Below are 19,893 nucleotides of genomic sequence, written 5' to 3'. Positions count from 1 at the left end.
GGGCCTTCTCTCCTGCCCCATATAGCTGGCTCGCTGACCCACCAGAGGGAGCTTCTGGCCTGTGTTTCACTTTAAATCGGTCTGTGTTTCACTTTAAATCGTAGAACCAGAGTCAGAAGTGATTCTGGCTTGAAATTCTGAACCTGATTGAGACTCCCTCATGTGATATCCTCAATCAAAAGCACTTGTCGGGGTCCATCATCTCCCCTTGGGAGAATGTAAGCTCCTGGAGGGCAGGCCCAGCGGTGCCTCCAAGGGCTCACCAGAGTCACGCTGAATTGCATTAAGTGGTCGTCCAGCCTTTGCTTGATCGCTTGTGATGGAGGAACAGTGGATGCTTTCCCAGTAAAACTGAGACAAAGGCAGGAAGGTTGCTCATGCCCCTTCTGTGCTATTATTTGGTGCTGCAGCGAGAAGGCAAGATCAGAAATTAAAGAAATGGGTCTCAATATAGAGTTAAGTCAGGACTGTAGACATTTATCAGGTCCTTATCAGCTCAGGTTCTGTGCTAAATACCGAGGTTAAAAAGAAGGGCAAAAGCAAGTCCCTGTCATTAAGGAGCTCTCATTTCAATGAGGGACAATTTACACATGCGTGTAAGAGATAGCAGGGGGAAAAGAGTGGGAAAAGGCTTCTGCAGAAAGGTGCCTTGAGCCATGTCTCAAATGGGGCCAAGAGGCTGAGACGAGGAAGGAGGAAAGGATTCTTTCATCCAGAGGCAAAACCACTTGTTTGCGGACACACATTAGACTAGGAGGAGATGAGGGGACTGGCAGGTTTTCATAAATATAGTCTTTGGTAAACTACATCTTTGAAGTCACACAACTGATTGACAAGGACATAGACTACAAGAACCCACTGTGTTCTTTACTGACTATGGTTTTAAAAAAGAAAAGCCAAAGGCAGCTGGCTGTAAGAGCTTTCTTCCAACAAGGCAACTCTCCTGCTTATGTCAAAATCATACAAGGTTCCTTTACAGACGTAACATCAGAGGTGACCTTGTTTGTCAATCTTCTGATTAGTAATATACAGGGAGGAAAAAGACAGGGAGCTGCATACCCAAAAAGAGTTCTGTACCACTGTTATGTGGGATTTCCACATACTCCTCTGGAAGAAGAGTTCTCATATAAACAGTGGCGAGGTCCTAGAAGTGCTTCAGAAGAATTCTCATGTAGATGATGGCAAGGTCCTAGAGAAGAAGTACTTCAGAAGAGTTCCTATATAGATGGTGGCGAGATCCTAGAAGTGCTTTAGAAGAGTTCTCAGATAGATGATGGCGAGGTCCTAGAAGTGCTTCAGACGAGTTCTCAGATAGATGATGGCAAGGTCCTAGAAGTGCTTCAGACAAGTTCTCAGATAGCTGATGCTTCAGAAGAGTTCTCATGTAGATGTGGCAAGATCCTAGAAGTGCTTCAGATGAGTTCTCAGATAGATGGTGACGAGATCCTAGAAGAGCTTCAGAAGAGTTCTCATGTAGATGTGGCAAGATCCTAGAAGTGCTTCAGATGAGTTCTCAGATAGATGGTGACGAGATCCTAGAAGTGCTTCAGAAGAGTTCTCATGTAGATGTGGCAAGATCCTAGAAGTGCTTCAGAAGAGTTCTCATGTAGATAAAGGCGAGGTCCTAGAAGTGCTTCAGAAGAGTTCTCATGTAGATGGAGGCGAGGTCCTAGAAGTACTTAAGAAGAGTTCTCATGTAGATGGTGGAGAGGTCCTAGAAGTACTTCAGAAGAGTTCCTTTTTATGCAACACTTAAATTCTTGTCTTTTGATTGACCGACAAGACTGAGACAAGGATTTCAATCTAGAGGGAGCCCACATTGAGAATAGACTCATGGAATACTGAAATGTGAAGATTTACTCAGAAACCCCTAGTAAGTTAGTGGGAAAAAACATAATGGCCGAGGCAAAATCCAGGAGACAGAAAAACAAATTCCATCACTTCTCTGCTGGGTGATGTCTAATGGTGGGGAGGGGAGCCCTGCACTTATGGAGGCAGCCCATTTCATGCTTTTTGAAGTTTTTCTCATAGCACACTTCAATCTTCTTTGTACCCGATAACATCATTGCTTCAGAACAGTCCTACAGGGACCTGGGGTTCCTCTGAATTCGGATCCAGTGCTCAGGGTTATTGGCACATAGTAGGTGCTTAATACTTTTTACTTGATCACCATATAATTTCTTATCTCACTGCTCCTAGTTCTGTCTTTTTGAGTTGAGGAAAGCAAGTCTACTTCTTCCATATGGCAACCCTTCAGCTACTTGAAAATAGCCTCAGACTCTTAGTATTCTTCTATCTGGCATTTCAATAATTGAGAATTTGGCTAGGGTGAATTGGTTCCCCAGGGCATAATTAGCTCCTTAAAGGTAGGCCTGGAATCAGAAAGAAAGGTCAAATTTGAGCCTTAGAACTCAGTAGCAGTGTGATCAGCTACAGAAGTCACCCTGTCTACATGTTTCCTCAGCTATGAAGTGGTACCAATAGCACCTATCTCAAAAAGGTTCTTCTGAAGATCAAAATGAGATCCTTGTGAAAGGCTCAGCCCAGTGTCCAGCACAGGCTTGTTTCCTTCCCTGAATCCTGAGTTAGCAAACCAAGGGACAAAACCTACGATCATGGTGTCCCTACTCTTTGAAGACCTTAATTTCAAATGTGATGGGGACCAGGCCATTTTTTTCCTTCTGAGTATTTAAGGCATTTGCAGACCACAGCTAGATTGTTCAGCAAATCTGCGCTGCAGGGAATAACTCCTCCGGGATGATGCAGTAGCATATGGTATCAGGTTGATGCTTGTTTATCCTGAGCCAAAATTCTTCAGTAAAATTGACGGCCATGTGGAAGTGACAGCAAGCTGTCCAGGGGTCACTGGAAGGAATTGGTGAGGATTAGCCTGGAGAACAGGAGACCTGGAGAGGGACATGATCGCTGGCTGCAGGTATCTGAAAGATTGTCATGTAGAAGAGGGATTTTTTTCCTCATCCTAGAAGGCAGAACTAGGGACAGTAGGTGGATGGTAAGGGAAGGCAGATGGTAGTTCATTGTAAAGTTAAACTATCTTAAAGTGGAATTTATTTCCTGGGAAATAGGAGGGGGATTCACGGTGGAGGCGATGGGCCGCCTAAGTGTTGCCCTTATCTGAATGAATGCTGAAGGGCCTATTGTCAGGGAAGCTGCCTGGTCACTGCTGAGGCTCCTTCAGTATCGATTCTCTGAACAACTAGACGGGGCTTGTAGTCAGGTGTGTCATCTTTACAAATGGGAGCTAAAAATGTAAATACATTAATGGACTTCTGTGGATGGTAGAGTTCAGTAATCTTGTACTTATGTAAGGGATGTGTTTTGGAACATTGGAGAGAGGCTGTGGTTTCTCAAAGATTATTAAGTTAAACACATCCATGCTTAACTGCAGCCTGCTTGAGGAAGGTGGGGGAGAGGGGATGAAAGGGGGAAAAAAAAGAATAAAATAAAAAGTATACAGCAGAGAACAAAAGAAAACCTTCAAGGAAGCGAAGATGGAGTCGTGAACAGAATGTGCTGCTGGGCACATGACACTTTTTTTCCTTTTTTTTTTTTTTTTCTATTTTGTATTAAAAAAAAAAGATTAGTAAGTTTAATTTCTTATTAACTTTTCTCTTGCTTGATTGCAAGGGTTTTTGCACTAGAATTTATGGACCTTGTTATAGGAGCAGCACAAAATACACTCTGGGCTTGCAGTCAGGAGGACCCCGGTTCAAATCCTGCCTTAGATATTTAATAGCTGTGTGACCTTAGGCAAGACACCTACCTTCTGCTTTAGTTTCCTCATCTGCAAAATAGACATTATAATAGCATTTACCTCTCAGGATTAATAGTATAACAATAATGATAATAAAGCATTATTCTCAGGAGGGGTGTAGGGTTCTTGTAAGGATAGAATGAGGTGATTTTTGAAATACTTTGTGAAACTTAGACATTGTTATTGTTTTAAGTATTTTGACTGTTATTTTAACATTTGTGGCTTCCTCTATAATCCCATGTATTTTTCTTTGCGCATTTTTCTGATGAGGGTCCACCATACTGGGTGGTTCTGCCAATGTCTCCCATGTCATACAATAGATTCTAAAATTCCCAAGACTTTGAGGCTCTTCTTGTATCCTTACCAGCCTATGAGCACTTGTTCTGTGTGATTTTGCAGAATCACCCGGAAGAAACTCGAGATGTGCAAAATTAGAGAAAGCCATCCCAAATGTCCGTAGGGACTCTGTCCAACTAACAGAGCATTCAGAGCTCCTTCTGCTCTGAGCAGCCACAGCCAGAAACGCTGCAGCTCGGCTCTAACACAGTGATGTCATCTGGGTCCTCTTCCAGAACCAAGGACCACACCAACCAACCATTGTGTGCATTTGAAAGCAATCTGAGAAGGGGTTCATAAGCTTCACTGCCAAAGGGGTCTGAGGCAAGAAAGATTAAGGACTCTTTTTTTTTTTTTTTTTTTTAAATTGATTGCTCAGTTGTAACCCTCATTAAAGCAATGTAAGATTTTCTCTAATAGGGATTAGGATGGTGAGAGCTAGGTTACATTTTAGGAGAAAACATTTTCTTTAAAAATTTCCTAAGTTATGTCCAGGCTAAGAGAAGAGTAAGTTCAGGAGATCAGTTTGGGGTCACCTAATTGTGATTACAGTACAATAGTACAATCACAATAGTAATTGTACTATTTCCTGATTTTTAACTATCTGTTGGTTCTTGACAGATGATGACTGCTCTATATATTGATAAGCTTGTATCAATAGGCTTACCCATAAATATAGAGCACGTTAAGGCACTGAGATGTTGAGGAAATGACCTTCTTAAGAAGGCAGCCATCTAGAGAGTATCCCCAAGGTTTTAAGTTATTAAAGCTTAAAACTGTATGGAGACTTTTGGATTATGGAAATGTAGAAAGAATAACACAAAATGAATAGTAATAGAAGCTTTTATACAATGCTGTAAGGTTTGCAGAATGCCTTACAAATATTATCACTTTATCCTCACAACAACCCTGCAAGGGAGGTATTATCATCTCCATTTACATGAGGAAATGGAGGCAAAGAGATTAAGTAGTTTGCCCAGGGTCACACAGCAAGGGTCTGGGGCCAGATTTCAAGTCTTTTTACTCCAAGGTCACTGGTATATTCATTGAGTCACCCAACTGCCTTAATTTTGGGAAGGACTCTAGTAGCTCTGGGTGCCAGGAGAGGTATAGTATGGTGACAACTGTCATGTATAGATGAATCTCAGATATTGATACAAAGCATTTTAAATACATTATTTCATGTGATACAATAGGCTACATGGTGGATCCTTGATGGGGAAGCTGCCAAATGACCTGAATCTGTAATTCTTAACTCATCAGCTAAGTCCAAAACAAGCTGGGTTTGGACCCTGCAGGTTCTTTCTTCCTCTTGCTGGACATTTGGACTTTGACTGTTCTTGGCAGTGCCTGGACAATGGACAAGTCATCAAAGTGCCTGCTTGAGCATAGAGAAAGAAATCTCAGGATTTTCTATGTGTTCTTCCGGCTCCGATGCCCCCCTCACCTATAAAGAGGGGTTCCTATTTTTAATACTTTTGTTGTACTTCAATCCATCTTGACTGGTTTCTAAGGAAGATTGGAGGTGGGGGCAGTGAGGTTTTTTTTTTAAGCTGTATTAAGAAAAAAAATCTGCCCACTGGTGTTAAGTAGGCTGCTGTGGCAGATGGCCCCAGGGCTTGTGGGGGCTGACCCTTGTTGTCTGTCATCTGAAGGTCATGGAGGCTGAGCAGACCAAGACACGAAGTGAGTTGGTGCACAAGGAGACAGCAGCCAAGTATAACGCTGCCATGGGCCGCATGAGGCAGCTGGAAAAGAAGCTCAAGAGGGCCATCAACAAGTCCAAGTAAGTCTGCAGGGGCCCGGGCAGGATGGGGAGGGCGCAGGGTACAGAGCGACAGACCTTGAGCTGGAAGAGCCCTCACAGGTCTTGTCCAGTCCCAATTTTTACAGTCGAGGGATCCAAGGCCCACAGCAGTGGTTACAACTCTGGGCTCAGGCACCAAGGCTTCTGATGCACGAGGGTAGGAAGTTCATTTTCATCATAAACAGATGCTTCTGGGATGTCAATTTTTGTTGTATCCTGTCACAGGTGGTCAGAAGTCACTTTTCTGGCAGCAAAAGAGAATTTTTATTTCAATCAGTATTCAGTGAAGTCTGTGACGAATCTTTGGATGTCCTTAGTGTTGCTTCATATGTAAGGACTTGGGTTATGAATGAAACTCTTGAACCAGAGATGGGATGGAAGGATCTCACCCCAGTGTTTAAGCCAATGTCTGCTCTGCAAACAGGATTGTCTTCCTAACTTAGATGATCCTGGGTGGTTCCACCTTGAGTTCTGCAGTTTTCACAACACAACAAAGCAAGAAAAACACCTCAAATAAGGCATTTGTTCTGGAAACTAAAGCTCCTAAGGCAGAGTTGATAGTCCTGTATGTCTGCCTGATCAGGAATCCAGGTGATGCACAAGCAGTACGCTAGCCCTCATGAGGAAGGGATAGTGTATGTACCCCTCTTTAAATGCTAAATTACCCAGAAAAATCTTATACAATGCTTGGGACAGTCAGGATATCATGCGTCTGCCCCTGGAGGAAGCTTGGGAAATTCTACGTGTAATTCTCCTTCCAAGATCTTGCTGTGTATGATGGTCCTTGCTCCAAAGGCCTTAGCTCAGTTTCATAAGGAAAGGGACACTTCATTCACCACATTACCTGCTGCCTCTCCTCCTCCCATACAGTTTGTCTCAGTTCTGGTGTCTTTAACTATGGATCAGGGTTACTGAAAAATAGGGACTCTGGGTAGGAAAGTAAACTTGAATGTCCTGCTGTGCCCTGAAGGTAAGGGGAGTGTATGGTCTTTGAGGATTGACCCCATGCACATTTAACGCTTCCTGTCTCTTCTCCTAGCTGGTAATCAGGAGACCAAGGTGGGAGTGGAGGGTAGGGGGGATGTTCAGCAAGCTGTTCTGGGCTCATGCCTTAGAACTAAAGGCTGCCTCTGTTTTAGCAGCATCTGCACTCTCAGAAATAGCTTCTTCTAATACCCAGCATTCAAAAAAAACCAAAAACAAAACAAACTATGCTCAAGGTAATAAATTTTCCTTTCCTCTTTTGCAGACCTTATTATGAACTTAAGGCAAAGTACTACATACAACTCGAGGTATGTGCGGTACACTACGGTTCCTCTGCAAGTTTTTGTTGTGTTAGTGGGCATGTTTCAGATTAATTTGTCCACTGTACTTGGGGGAAGGTGATGAAGGGCTTAGGTCAGGAGAATCTCTCTGGATCCCGGGCAATTTTTAAGACCCCTCTGAAGAAGCCATTTGGTGGCCCTCTAGCTAGTAAGAAGGCCTAAGAGGATGGAGTGCTTACAAGCTCTTGTGAGGGTTTCTTTTCAGCCATGATTCACAATTCTCTAGTTTTTAAGCGTATGTTTTGCCAGTCCTTCTCAGTAGACAATGGGGAAGAGTTCTGGGTGATATAATCTAATTAATAAAACATGTGGATAGTTCATTCAATATCTAATACATCCAAGAAACATTTAGCCCCAAGGCACTGAACATACAGTGAGAAATATGAAGTAGCCTCTGGCCTGGATAACAAGATCTGGGGGACGAGGCAACATGTACACAAATAGAAAACCCTGGCTGGGAATGGAGGAAATAGAAAAGGAGAAAAGGGTTCTTGCAGGGGGTGGTACAGCACCTGGGATCTAAGGGGCAGAGATGAAGAGGAGGGCATTCTTGGCACACAAGGGGGCAGGGGGACTGGGGAAAGCCATTGGCATCCACCTGAAAACAGCTCTCTGGGGGATGGCCAGTTTTCCCTAAGGCCCAGGCCCGGTGGAAAGTACACTCCCTGCAGGTTAGGGCTCTTCTAGATTTTGTCTCTGGTCACTAGCACCATGTGCTGCAAGCTCTTCACAGACTAGTTCTCCTGGAGTTGGGATGGGGAGGGTCATGTGTCTCAGCAAGCACCGTCCCTGTCTCTTTGTTCTATTAGCAATTGAAGAAGATTGTGGATGATCTGCAGGCCAAACTGTCCCTGGCCAAAGGCGAGTACAAGACAGCCCTGAAGAACCTGGAGATGATTTCCGACGAGATCCACGAGAGGAGACGGTCCAGCGCCATGGGTCCCCGGGGCTGCGGAGTGGGGGCCGAGGGCAACAACGTGGCTGCAGAAGAGCGCTCCAGGAGCAAGCCAGAGTGTGACTCAGCTTCAGGTGAATGGTAGTGGTAGGGGAGGGGGTCCTGGAGGTTACTTGTCTTAAGTGACAACATAAACATCAGTGAGACCAGAAATCACACTCAAAGGATGAGGGGAGAAAGACCACCTGCTTGTCCCAGTGGGAGACAAGTTATCTTTGGTCATACTTAGGTATGATAGGCCTTCCTCTCCTTTTCATTCTTTTCTACTATCTTGCCTTGCATAAATGCGGGCCCAAGGGATGTCCTATTTAGGGTTTCTTTGTAGAGCAAACATTCTCAATCTCTTTTTGTTTCCCTAAGTCTTACTCAGAAATTACTTTTTTCTAAATACATAGGATTATAAAGAAAACAAATTACATTTCAACAGTTATCAGATCCCAGGTTAAGAACCTCCGCTTTACACTCCCTAAGACCCTAGAAATAACCAGAGCTGCCATTTATATGGCTCTTGATATATTTATACTCTCTCAAGGGATGGATGGTGCAGGCTGAGGCTTGCAAGAGCTCCTGGAGGCAGATCTGAGTCCGTCTCCTCCCCACGCAGCACTCATTCCATGCCCCATGGGACCCTTGGCTTTTCTCCTTAGCTCTCAGCTCATGACAACCAGGGCCTCTTTCCCAGGTGGCAGTTAAAATTATTTTCCTTAAAACTAAGAGGAGAAAGGGTCCACTCAACAACTTGTTGCCAGGCCTGAGGGGCCTACATGTTACATCCAGACAGGGAGAGAAAAGGCCTAGGCTATTTCCCCTCTGAGGCCACTGGCTCTAGGACCCCCCCCTCCCCCCGCCCCCAAAGAGAGCAGATGGGACCTTTGCTTTCCTTTAGTCTGGGACTTCACCACCTCATGGCTTCAGGCAGCTGCCATTCTTTGCAAGGTCTAGGGGCCCTGTCGTTCCTGTTGTCACCCACAGCGGGACAAGGGCGCTCCTGCGACCCCCCAAAGCAGACCAGGAGGGGTGGCTCGCCGTTTGGGTAATCCCAGGCTGACTTGTGTTCTCTTCAATGCCGCAGTGGCCTCAGAGGCTCTGGAGGACGAGCACTGCGGCAGCTTCGTGTCGGAGGAGGATTCGGAAACCCAGTCTGTGTCCAGCTTCTGCTCGGGACCGGCCAGCCCCTGTGAGATCCCAAGCCCCTTCGCTCTGGCCGTGAGGCCCGGCAGCCTCGACCTGCCCAGCCCCGTGTCTCTCTCCGAGTTTGGGATCATGTTCCCTGTGCTGGGTCCTCGGAGCGAATGCAGTGGAGCTTCTTCCCCGGAGTGTGAAGTGGAGAGAGGTGAGGGCCCAAGAGCCGGGCTGGGTCAGGGAAGGCTAGTCTTGGCCCTTTTGTCTCCCAATGCCAAACACGCCCTGGGTGGCTAGGAGAGTGCTAAATTTGGAGTCGGAAAGATCCGAGTTCAAATCCAACTTCAGACCTTTAGGAGCTGTGAGCTCTGGGCAAGTTACAAATTGGAAATGTCCTAAGGATCCAGCGAGTCATTTGTAAACTGCTTAGCACAAAACAGGTGTTCTATAAATGCTTATTCCCTCTAATCTCATGTGCCCTTAGATTCAGGGGGAGAGTGGATAGAGAAACTGCCTGGAAGCGTAGGATCCAGGTCAGACCTGCGGCCGCAGCAACAGTGGTAGAGGAACTTTCCCAAGAGGGAATTCTTTGTGCCCATAAAATTGCATCTTTTTGTAGATCTCTTGGTTAAGTGTAGGGCGGGGTGGCAGAGAACTTGGGTTTTGTCCAAGTTGCTTCCTCAATGTATGTAATTCTGCATCTCTTCCCACCCACCTTGAGAGAGAGTCACAGTGGTAACAAATCTCTGCCCTCTGAGGAACTGGGGTAGATTCTAACCCCATTCAGAGAGGCTGGGGGGCACTGGACAGACCAGCAGCATCTCCTGGGCCCCTTTCATGGGACACTGGGCTCCCTGTGCAATCCCAAGGCCTGTGTCTAGTAGTTGTGTTGCACTTGAGGGATTCTGTGTTTCCATTCCGTTTCTCTTGTCCTGTTCTTCAGGAGACAGGGCAGAAGGGGCCGAGAACAAGATGAGTGACAAAGCCAACAATAACAGGATTGTCAGCTCCACCACCAGTGGAAACAGCAGCAGCTCTTGCCCTGTGGCCCGAAGCCTGGACAACGAGATCAAACAGCTCTCTCTCCAGCATCCAAAGGGAAAAGAGGGGATTCTCAGTGACAGAAAAGTGGTGCAGATTGGTTGAAGGGTCCCAGGAGGCCAGAGCCCAAAGATCTGAATATTTATATGTGAAACTCTAAACATCTCGAGTGTTGTGCCAATATTTCTATACTATATGCCAAATCTTCAGCATTTACTCAGAACCGCACTAAGGAAGTTTGTGACCCAGAGGGCTGCATTCAGCTCTGGTTTAGTGCCCAGCAAAATGTCTTGGTAGGTGGGCACTGGGGAGTGAAGAAGCTGGGAGCTGGGCAGTTCTCAGGCTCCTCCAGCATTTGTAAAGTACATCCTCCCCTACTGTCCTAGTGAGGAGCAACAACTTCCCAGAATATGATGTAAAACAAGAAAAGGGCTGGGAAACTCAACTTGACCTTGGGGATTTGGGCATTTTGCTCCTTTTTCTTCCTAGACCTGTTTTTGTTTTGAAAGATGCTTAGGCTCCCGAGTAACCTGGGGCTGATGGCCTCCTACATGAAATGAATTGAAAATACCATAATTAAAACATCCATCACTTTTTTAGTATTGTAAGGCATTAAAAGAAGACCTGCAAGAAAGCCTCTCGGTCACAGAGGCAAGCCCCACATCAACTTGTAGCCTCTCATCCACAGAGGTGACGCATTAAAAAGATAAATGGTGCTCAACATGGGGCACCCATCCAGAAGCTTCTTCAGTGGCTTCTAGCGCAATTTCTGGAGCGCAGCACTTTGTGGGCCAGGGGAGATGGGGGTTCCGGGGAATGCCCAAGTCCAGATAACTTACTGTAGCTGTGGGGTGGCAGCGTAGCATAGACCTTGTGTTTGCCAGCCCTGAAGGTGGTGGGGGGAGGGGGGCAATGCATGTGCCAGAGCAGTTGGCCTTCGTGGTATCTAGACTGACAACAGTGTTCATTTATTTGTGGGTTGTAACTTTTTCCTCTTTTTAAAAAGCAGTTATTTATGCCGCTCTAGCGTACGTTCCAGACGCTGTTCCTTCCAAGCTAGAAAAAGGGAGTCAGGCATGTCTTGGCCAAGGCTGCCCATAGCAGCTAGACCTAGTAGTTATGCTCCTAGTTGTAAGCGTAGGATTATTTTTCTTCAAGTTTTGGTGGTTTCAAATAACAAAGCACCGTAGCTGTCCCTCTTTGGTTAGTTGTGGGGCTGGGAAGAAACCCCTCCCACACCCCAACCACACAAACTCTCAATCACTTTCACGTGATGAGGTCTCCTTGGGTTTTTTCTTTTGATTGTTGCTTTTCCTGCCTGAGCTTGAATATTTAGTCATGTTTGTAAAATTCTTCACACTGGTAAACCTTCAATTTTCCCTATTTTTTATGGACGGATACGGTTATCCTGATTTCAAAGTTATTTTGTACTTGTCTTCATACCTTGAATGTAATAAAAACAGAATCTCATAGCAGTGGCCAAGTCTGGGTGACTCCATCCACAACCCCCCCTCCCTACATCAGAAAGAAGCCGATTCCTGCTCTCCCCACACTCTGCTTCTTGTTACAAAGAAAAGCAGGAGACAAACACAACCCAGTTGGAGATGGGACTGCCCTTTTCGGCTCTGGGCCTATATCACTTTTGAGGACCAGTTTCCTCCAAGAAGTAGCAAACAAATAATCTGATTGTGCAGCTGCCCCTTATTCTTGCTTTCAGTTAAGATCTTAAAACCCATATTTGCTTCTTTCAAACTAGAATCCCAAAGTAGTGATACTCACTTTTCCCATGCCCCCTCCTGGTTCCCTGATAAGTTCTTTTAAAGATCAATTTAATTGCATGGCAACAAAAAAAGGGGGGTCATAACATAAAACTCACATGGTTTGCTCTAGGTTCATTTTATACCCAGCTGCAAACAGTATAGGAGGACTGAGTCATGGATGCCTTTCACCATAAAATGAAAAACTATAGGGAAAGAATAAAGCTTCATATGGAACTGCTGGACATGGACTTGGAGCTGGAAGTGACCAAAGTTCCTTAAGCTTTTTCCACTTGGGTATATAAGGTAGACATACAAACCCAACATTTACTGAGGATAAATCATAATTTCACAACTCCCACATTCGGTTATGAGACTCCATCTGAGGTTATGACCTACAGTTTAAGAGGCCTTTACTCGATGAGGCCCAGGGAGCTGCAGCCTTTCCAGCTCCAAGCCTACCTTCTTCAGGGTCAGCATGGAGTAAATGACCTCTAAGGGACAAAGCACCAAGTTCCCCAAGCTCAAGGATTTCAGCCTCAGGGATCGCTCCAGCTTTCAACCCAAGGTCTCATTTCTCCCTACCATCCTCTGCCAAGAGGACTTTAGGGAGAACCCTCATCAGGAGGGTGGGCAGGGAACCTCAGGCTTCTGAGGCTCCTCTCCAGGTCTAAATCCTAGATGCCTCCATGTCAGGCCTGGGGTTCAAAACCAAGACGATGGCTACAAAGAAGCATTTGGGCACTGTGCCTGCCCAATGCCCAGGAGGCACCAAGGCAAGAGCACAACCCCATCGCTTCTCACAAGCCCTCCCTCTGGGCTTTTGCCCGGCTATGTCCCATTCACCCTTAGCTCAGGGATGTCCAGTGGCCCTCCCTGCAGGGGTCCCTGTGCCAAACCTCCTGTACTCATCCTTAAGACACCCACACTCTGGCCCGTCCACAAACAGAGCTTCTCTACTGGCTGTAAATGCTCCTCTTCCTGTAGGTCATCCCTCCAGGCTGGCAGGGGGAGTGCCCGGCGCTTCTCCTCTCTCACATCTCCAGTGGCCCAGCCTGCCTTTGCCACCTTTACAAGGATCATTTCTCGGGGCAGAGCAATGCCCTTCAACCTGTTTGTCAGCCACAACATTGGCCTCTTGGCCTCCAAGCTGGAACAGCCTCCCTCACCTGTGTTTCAGAACCCAGCCTTCCCCGGCGCCTTCTCTTCCAAACTTGTATTTATTCTCTGTATATGTATTCTGTAGACACTTACGCACAATTACTCATCTCCCATGGAAGGCAAGCTCCTTGAGAAAGGACCGGATTTTCTTTGTCGGCATCTCTAGCACTTTGCACAGTGCTGGGCCCATAGTGGGTGCTTACAAAGAGTTGTTAGCTGGTGCAGCAGATAGATCCCTGAGCCTACAATCAGGGAGAGATAGAATCCCTTAGCCTACAATCAGGGAGACATCCTCCTGGGTTCAAATCTGACCTTAGACACTCTGGGCCCCCAGGAAAGTCACTTAAACCCATTTGCCTCAGTTTTCTCATCTGTAAAATGAGCTGGAGGGAAATGGTTAACCACTCCAATATCTTTGCCAAAAATACCAAACTAACTCTTAAGTGGAGTCATGAATTGGGATATAACTAAAATGACAATAACAGGTGCTTAATAAATGTTCCACGCTCCGTGACTTGGGGCCATCTTAAATGGGATGAGGGGGAGGTGGGCCAGGCCTATATTGAGCCTTCAAACAATCTGGGGGAGCAGGATCCAGCACTTCATTCCAGGACACGGGTCAGAATTCCTGCAGCCAGTTGTTGGACCCTTAGTGGTTGTATCTTTGCGTAAGTAAAATATGAAAAAATACTGGTCAGAACATGGCTCTGGGTCTTCATTCTTCCTGATTCCAAAGCTTCCTCTCCTCTGCTTTCTGTTACTCCATGGCCAAAAGCTTCCCTAGAGCCAGGAAAACCCTGAGCGTCCCTGTGAAACTCCGCCTGCCCCCATTCACCAGCATACTCTGCTCTGCACAAGCTCTGTCTCTTTGTCAAGCTGGTGCTCGCTCTGACCAGTCTGGGTCTTAGCGGACATTATGGACTTTTCAAGGAAAATAATTAACTTCCTTTCTGCCCCCCAAAGGAGAGAGGCTCTGGAAGTATCAGAGTGGGCACCAGTGACACAGCCCCCTCACATCACTTGCTTCAGTCTCCTTCTTTCACAGATGTATAAACTGAGATGAAGGGAAGGGACTGCCTTAAGAGTGGGGTGCCATTCAGAGGAGCTGGGGGGCACTGCTCTGTGCACAGCAATGCTCCCTCACCATCTAAGACAGTCAAGAACCAAGGAATAAACAGGTCCCGTGCAGCAAGTCCATGGGCTCTGTGAGAGGAGGGACCTTCAAGGCTTGCTTGGAGGCAGACTACTCTCAGCTCACACTTTCCAAGTTTCCAGCAAACCAGACCAGGACAGGAGGAAAGGCCAGAAGTGGCTGCAAGAAGCATCGACTGATGATAGGCAAGGGACAAAAAAATCACAGGGCCAACAGCCTGGCCCTATCTTCCCAAGGAAGTGACACGGTCCTGGTTCTTATGCAGAATGACAGCCTTGGCACTAACCAGAAAAGATGAAAAGTCTGAGGCACCAGGGTGTGGGGAATCCATCTTGTAAATATTTTCTTTAAAAAGTGGGTAAGTCCCAACTGTCACAGGAGAATGGATGATGGCACCCGGACATTAAGGGACTTCTCTGTGGTTATTTCAGTTAGGAGGGAATTCTTCTAGGAAATCCTTCTCTCCTCCAAGCTGCAGATAAATGGAGACACCTTCACAGGCTTGGGAACAAACCTTCCATCCATGACTTTTCTGGAGAATGGGGTGAGCCCTTGATAGCAGCTCTGGCAGCAGCTGGCTCAAACCCAGAGTGCCAGCTGCACAGAGAGCAGGGAGAAGGAGAAGACCACAAACAAGGGTTAGTACAACCATGGGCATGAAGATCACAGACTAGTGGAACTGGATACTGTCCACAGACACGTGGGCAGGTCACAGAGATGTTTTCTATGGCTTATCATGGGCACAGATTCATTTTTCTTAATTTGTTCTGTGTTGTGGAACCCTTGGCAGCCTGGTGAGACCTAATGGACCCCTTTCTCAGATTAAGGTTTTTAAATGCATAAAATAAACCAGAGGATTATAGAGGAAACCAGCTTAAGCAAAACACAGTTATTAGAGCTATAAAAAGCATGAGGATCCCAGGACCCATGGTTGTACAGAAAGCTTTTCCTGGCGCTGCTAGGAGCTCTCTCTCCTCATACCCCCATGCATATTGTACACATGGAAAATCCTTGGGTCGAATGTAAGGTTTCCCTTTTGTCTCTGTGCCCCCAGTGCCATGCACCATGCATGGCAGCTGAGAAGGCCTGTGGCTGACAAGAGCCAAGTGTGACCTGCCTCATGTTTACAGGAATGGATTCAGATTCTGACAGCCCCCGGCACTACCCAGGATGTGGGCTGAAGGCCCTTGGGGTCTTTGCCATCTCTAAAGCTCCACTCCTGAGACACAACAAATTGGAGGCAATGGCTAAAGGTGTAGGCAGTCTCGGGAAAACCTGACATGTTGTGGGAGAAAACCTGACATGCTGTGGGAGAATCCTCATTTTATAGGGAGGGAGAAAATCCAACTTAACTCACAGTCAGGGCTACATCGATGTAGTGTACAAGTACATTATGGGTCTCAGGGAACACTCTTAGCCAACAGTTAGGTGAATGACCAAGAATTGTTAGGAGTGGGACCATCCCCCACCACGGGCAGTTAAGCCCATAGCTCGGGGAGGCAGACGGCCATGCAGGAGACCAAGGACTGACCTCGCCTTCATCACAACAGCTGCTCAGAACCCCATTCACAGCAGCAAGTGACCATTTCAGTCAACCCTTGAATTTTACCCATGAGGAGCCAAGAATCACACAGCAAGTAGAGCACAAATGAGACTCCTTTCAGGCCAGCTAGTCAGTCCTGTGTAAGGACCTACTGTGCTCCAGGCCCTGGGCTATGTCTCAATCGGAACCACTACAAGACGAAGTCCACCTCTCAGATGCAGTGGACAACACTGGAGGCAGGAGGACTTAGTCCATTTACTTGTTTCTTGCCTTTCACATCGGGAGGGGGTCCTTTACTTCTTTGTCCACTATCCCCAGGCCACAACTAACCTCCTCTTCTCATCTTCTTAGTCATGGGCAAAGTTAGTTTAATGCCTATCCCAAGCTGGAATCACAGAAATAAACCAAGTTTAGTACATTTGAACAGGCTGCAAAAATTACGTTTAAAAAAATACATCATCTTTGGTGGGACAATAAGAACACACAGGAGAGCGTTTTAAATCATCATGTGCTAGCTTGCTATCCTCCCAAGACTCACATTCAAGACGTTAAGAGATTTTAATGAGCGCGCTCCCCAAACCCCCCAGGACATGTCCACAGCTGTCCACCACTGCCCACAGCTAGTCATGTGGCTGCACTCTGATCTCTACGGTCCAAGCAGGAGTTTCCCAGCAGCCTGTGAGAGCCAAGCTATCAAGAAGCCTGAGCCCACAAACGGCGGGTGAAGAAGAATCTGCAGAGTCCCTTGGACAATAAGGAAATCAAATAAATTGATACTTAAAGGAATGAACACAGACCATTCACTGGAAAGTCAAATATAGAAGCTGATGCTTAAATACTTTGGCTGCATAATGAGAATATGAGACTCACTGGAAAAGACCCTGATATTGGGAAAATCTGAAGGCAAATGGAAATGGGAAAATCAGAGCATGAGATTGATCAACTGCATCATGGAAGCAACAAACATGAGTGTGAACAGAGTTCAGGAGATCAGGAAGCATAGAAGGACCTTGTGTGCAATAATCCACTGGGATCATAAAATATCAGATACAGGTGAAGGAACAACAGTATTCTCTAGTATTAGAGCTTATAAGAGAGATGACAAAATGATGGCAGTTCCTAACACAACTCTAAGTTTAAGACTTCTAAAAATTTTTTGTTCTTGCATGTTTCAGTCTGAAAATTCAGGTCCAAAATTACTTTTGTGATCTCAGTATCTTGATATTTATGTGGATTAAGAACATCAAATAAGTTTAGATTTCAATTTAATCTTCAGGAATGTCTAATATTTCTCTATTTCATCACAAATACTAAAAGGACCAATGAATAGCATTAATCTAATCTCCCAAAATTATTTAAAATAGCTAGAAATGATATAGTTGCACTACACACCTAGCTCATCACCTTCCTGCCACTTTATCGAATATGTGCTTGTTATAGGAAAATTAATATACTTTAGTAAGATACTACTTTTAAGATTCTAAAATAGTTACTATACCTGGTACTATAATAGCAAATGTTGTCTAGAAGGCAGAAATAGCTGTGATCATCAAAAATTCAAATAATTGACACCATATAGTTCTGACAGTCTGAACTTCTGAGAGCATACAGCAGAATTAAAGGGTTTTGAAAGTTAATCCAACCAGTCATGGAATGGGAACTGGTCAGAATGCACCATGCTCAGTGTTGCTTTTAAAGTAACCCTAAGGTGAACTAGTTATTATATTCCCAGCATCTCATCCAAAGTAATCTGGCTTGTACTAGTTTGTTGAATTGAAGTGCTTCATAACTCCTGAGATTAAGTTGCAGATAAACTACTGACCAAAGGGATAGAAGAAGCTCCTCCCTAGGAGCCCCCACATCCTCTAAGCCACAGGTACCATTCTTATCCTGATCCAACTCTGATGGTCCATGTTCTGGGGTGGTACCAAATTAATGTGTGTACTGTACTCATGTATACCAACTAGAATTCAAAATACCAGAACAAAATCCTGAATTGGCAGAAAGCAAAAGGTCACTACAATCCTACTTCCTCAAAGTGATCTCATTACTTTTGGTACCTTCTGCCCCACGGATGGACTAATTCAGAGTCTATCCATCTGACTAGCTCAGGGCCTAATGGACGCCCTGTCATCATCAGTTCTTCCTGAGCCATCTTCCTTTCTCCCCAAAACCTTGGCCCTGTGTGAATACCTAGAGTAATCTTGGTTCTCTCTGCTTAACACTGCATAGTCAGTGCCAGAGCTCTCACATACGCAAGGTTTGCCTCTAAAATATGAAGATCAAAGAAAGCCTCCAAAATGGTGAAAAGACAGACATAAAGGGGACACGTGGCAACAAGAAACATATTGGCAGTTACTTCATTTTGAGAGAGAGAGAAGTAAATTAAAGTGCCAAGGAGAAAAACAAGCAATAACAATGGAAACAAGACGCATAAAAATTGTCTATAAAATAGGCAGTTCAGACTTGAAATCAATAAGACAGGTACATGTAACTCCTCATGTATACACAAATGTGTGTGTGTGTGTGTGTGTGTGTGTGTGTGAACAATGTCACATACAATGAAGTCGGGGAAGGGATGAGGAGGTGGCTGGACTCTGGGGTCTCTGGGGCATCAGGCTTTCAGATGAACAGCATAAGAACGGCAAGAGAAGACAAGATGTGTGCTTAGTACCCTTCTTGACCTTCTTACATGGAACAAAACCACAACAAAATTGTTTCCTTAATCTACTAAAATGGAGATCACCCCAGGCACAAATACATTAACAGAATAAATCTATACTCCTAAAATTTAGAACAAGAGTTTTAAGATACGTTTTTTAACTGAAGCATGATCTAAGGTCATTAAAATGTGACCCATGGGACTTACTCTCTTTCAGATTAACAAGAAAGTAGGTACAAGAAACATTTTATTTCCTATTTGGTTTCTTGGGTTAAAGTTAAACTGCACAATTATTCAGAAGGCTGTAATAAACATCTTTCACTGAAATAAAAAGCCATGTTAATGTCAAATTAAATGTTCTTACTAATAAGGTAGAGAAAATCTGAGTATCAAATTTTCAAATTCTTTAAAATCTACAAATCTTCCCAAAGTGCTTAGGTAAACATTTAGGAATTTTTAAAATGACATTAATGACTAGAAAATTCATTTTATCCTGAATCAAAATAATCATATTAATATTACTCTTAAATTAAACTCTTATTTAAGCTCTCAATTGCACTTTTTTCAAAGTGATGTTTTCCATAAGAAAGAGAACTAAAAAGTATCAAAGTGAATAGAAAAGAGTGTAAAAAACAAAAAACAAAAAACAACTGATATCTTCATCATCTCGGAGGATCCTGTCATTTTCAAACTTGATACAAGATAAACCACAAAGCTGGAATAGGCAAAATACTTCCATTCTTCTATCTACATGATTTCATATGAGATATATGTGTAATTTAAAGAATTTGTTCTGTTAAGCATTGTCATGCTAAGTTCTGTTCCTTGATAATACCTGAGTGACAAAATCCTCAGTCATAAATAAATAATTGTGAGTCTAAAGATGGAGACATGATTCATTTTAGTAAATAGTAGCCCAAGACATACAGTCTGAGATGTACAAGTTCATCTGTAAACTTACATTCTTTGTAGGAACAGGACAGTTCATATTTGGTGGATGCCACTGAGTCAAGTCCAGTATTTACTGTAGTAATTTCTCAGTCACTGAAGCTGTGTTACCTTGATAGGGACAACACTATTGAAGTCCAAGAAAAAGGGACCTTCTTGTTTAGGCAAAAAGGTACTGGGGATGATATTGTAGATTCCAGTAGGGATATTTTCCACTTCGAGATAACAAAATCCACATCTGTTACGAAGAAATGACAGCGAAATGACAATAAGGTTCACAAAACATAAGAGAACGTAAAGTCCAAGAA

At 44.7% G+C, this 19,893-nt stretch overlaps 2 protein-coding genes across 5 annotated transcripts in view; one reads left to right on the top strand and one right to left on the bottom strand.

Moving 5' to 3' along the window:
• Positions 1 to 11,833, top strand: part of SH3BP5 (SH3 domain binding protein 5) — a 74,218-nt gene extending 62,385 nt beyond the window's left edge. For both annotated transcript variants that reach the window (XM_031940238.1, XM_031940239.1), the window contains 5 exons: positions 5,767 to 5,897; positions 7,168 to 7,210; positions 8,053 to 8,272; positions 9,271 to 9,531; positions 10,264 to 11,833. In XM_031940238.1, the coding sequence (XP_031796098.1) occupies positions 5,767 to 5,897; positions 7,168 to 7,210; positions 8,053 to 8,272; positions 9,271 to 9,531; positions 10,264 to 10,466 (858 nt within the window). In that variant the 3' untranslated portion in view covers positions 10,467 to 11,833. The remainder of the gene's footprint in view (positions 1 to 5,766; positions 5,898 to 7,167; positions 7,211 to 8,052; positions 8,273 to 9,270; positions 9,532 to 10,263) is intronic.
• The window catches only part of CAPN7 (calpain 7), a 43,060-nt gene continuing 34,537 nt past the window's right edge, over positions 11,371 to 19,893 (bottom strand). For all 3 annotated transcript variants that reach the window (XM_003772006.4, XM_031940237.1, XM_012551350.3), the window contains one exon: positions 11,371 to 19,823. In XM_003772006.4, coding sequence (XP_003772054.1) covers positions 19,679 to 19,823 — 145 coding nt within the window. In that variant the 3' untranslated portion in view covers positions 11,371 to 19,678. The remainder of the gene's footprint in view (positions 19,824 to 19,893) is intronic.

This window comes from Sarcophilus harrisii, chromosome 5, assembly GCF_902635505.1.
Source record: "Sarcophilus harrisii chromosome 5, mSarHar1.11, whole genome shotgun sequence".
NCBI classification, from domain to species: Eukaryota; Metazoa; Chordata; class Mammalia; order Dasyuromorphia; family Dasyuridae; genus Sarcophilus; species Sarcophilus harrisii.
Note: the sequence above shows the minus strand (reverse complement) of the source record. Positions and strands in the feature narration are given on the sequence as shown.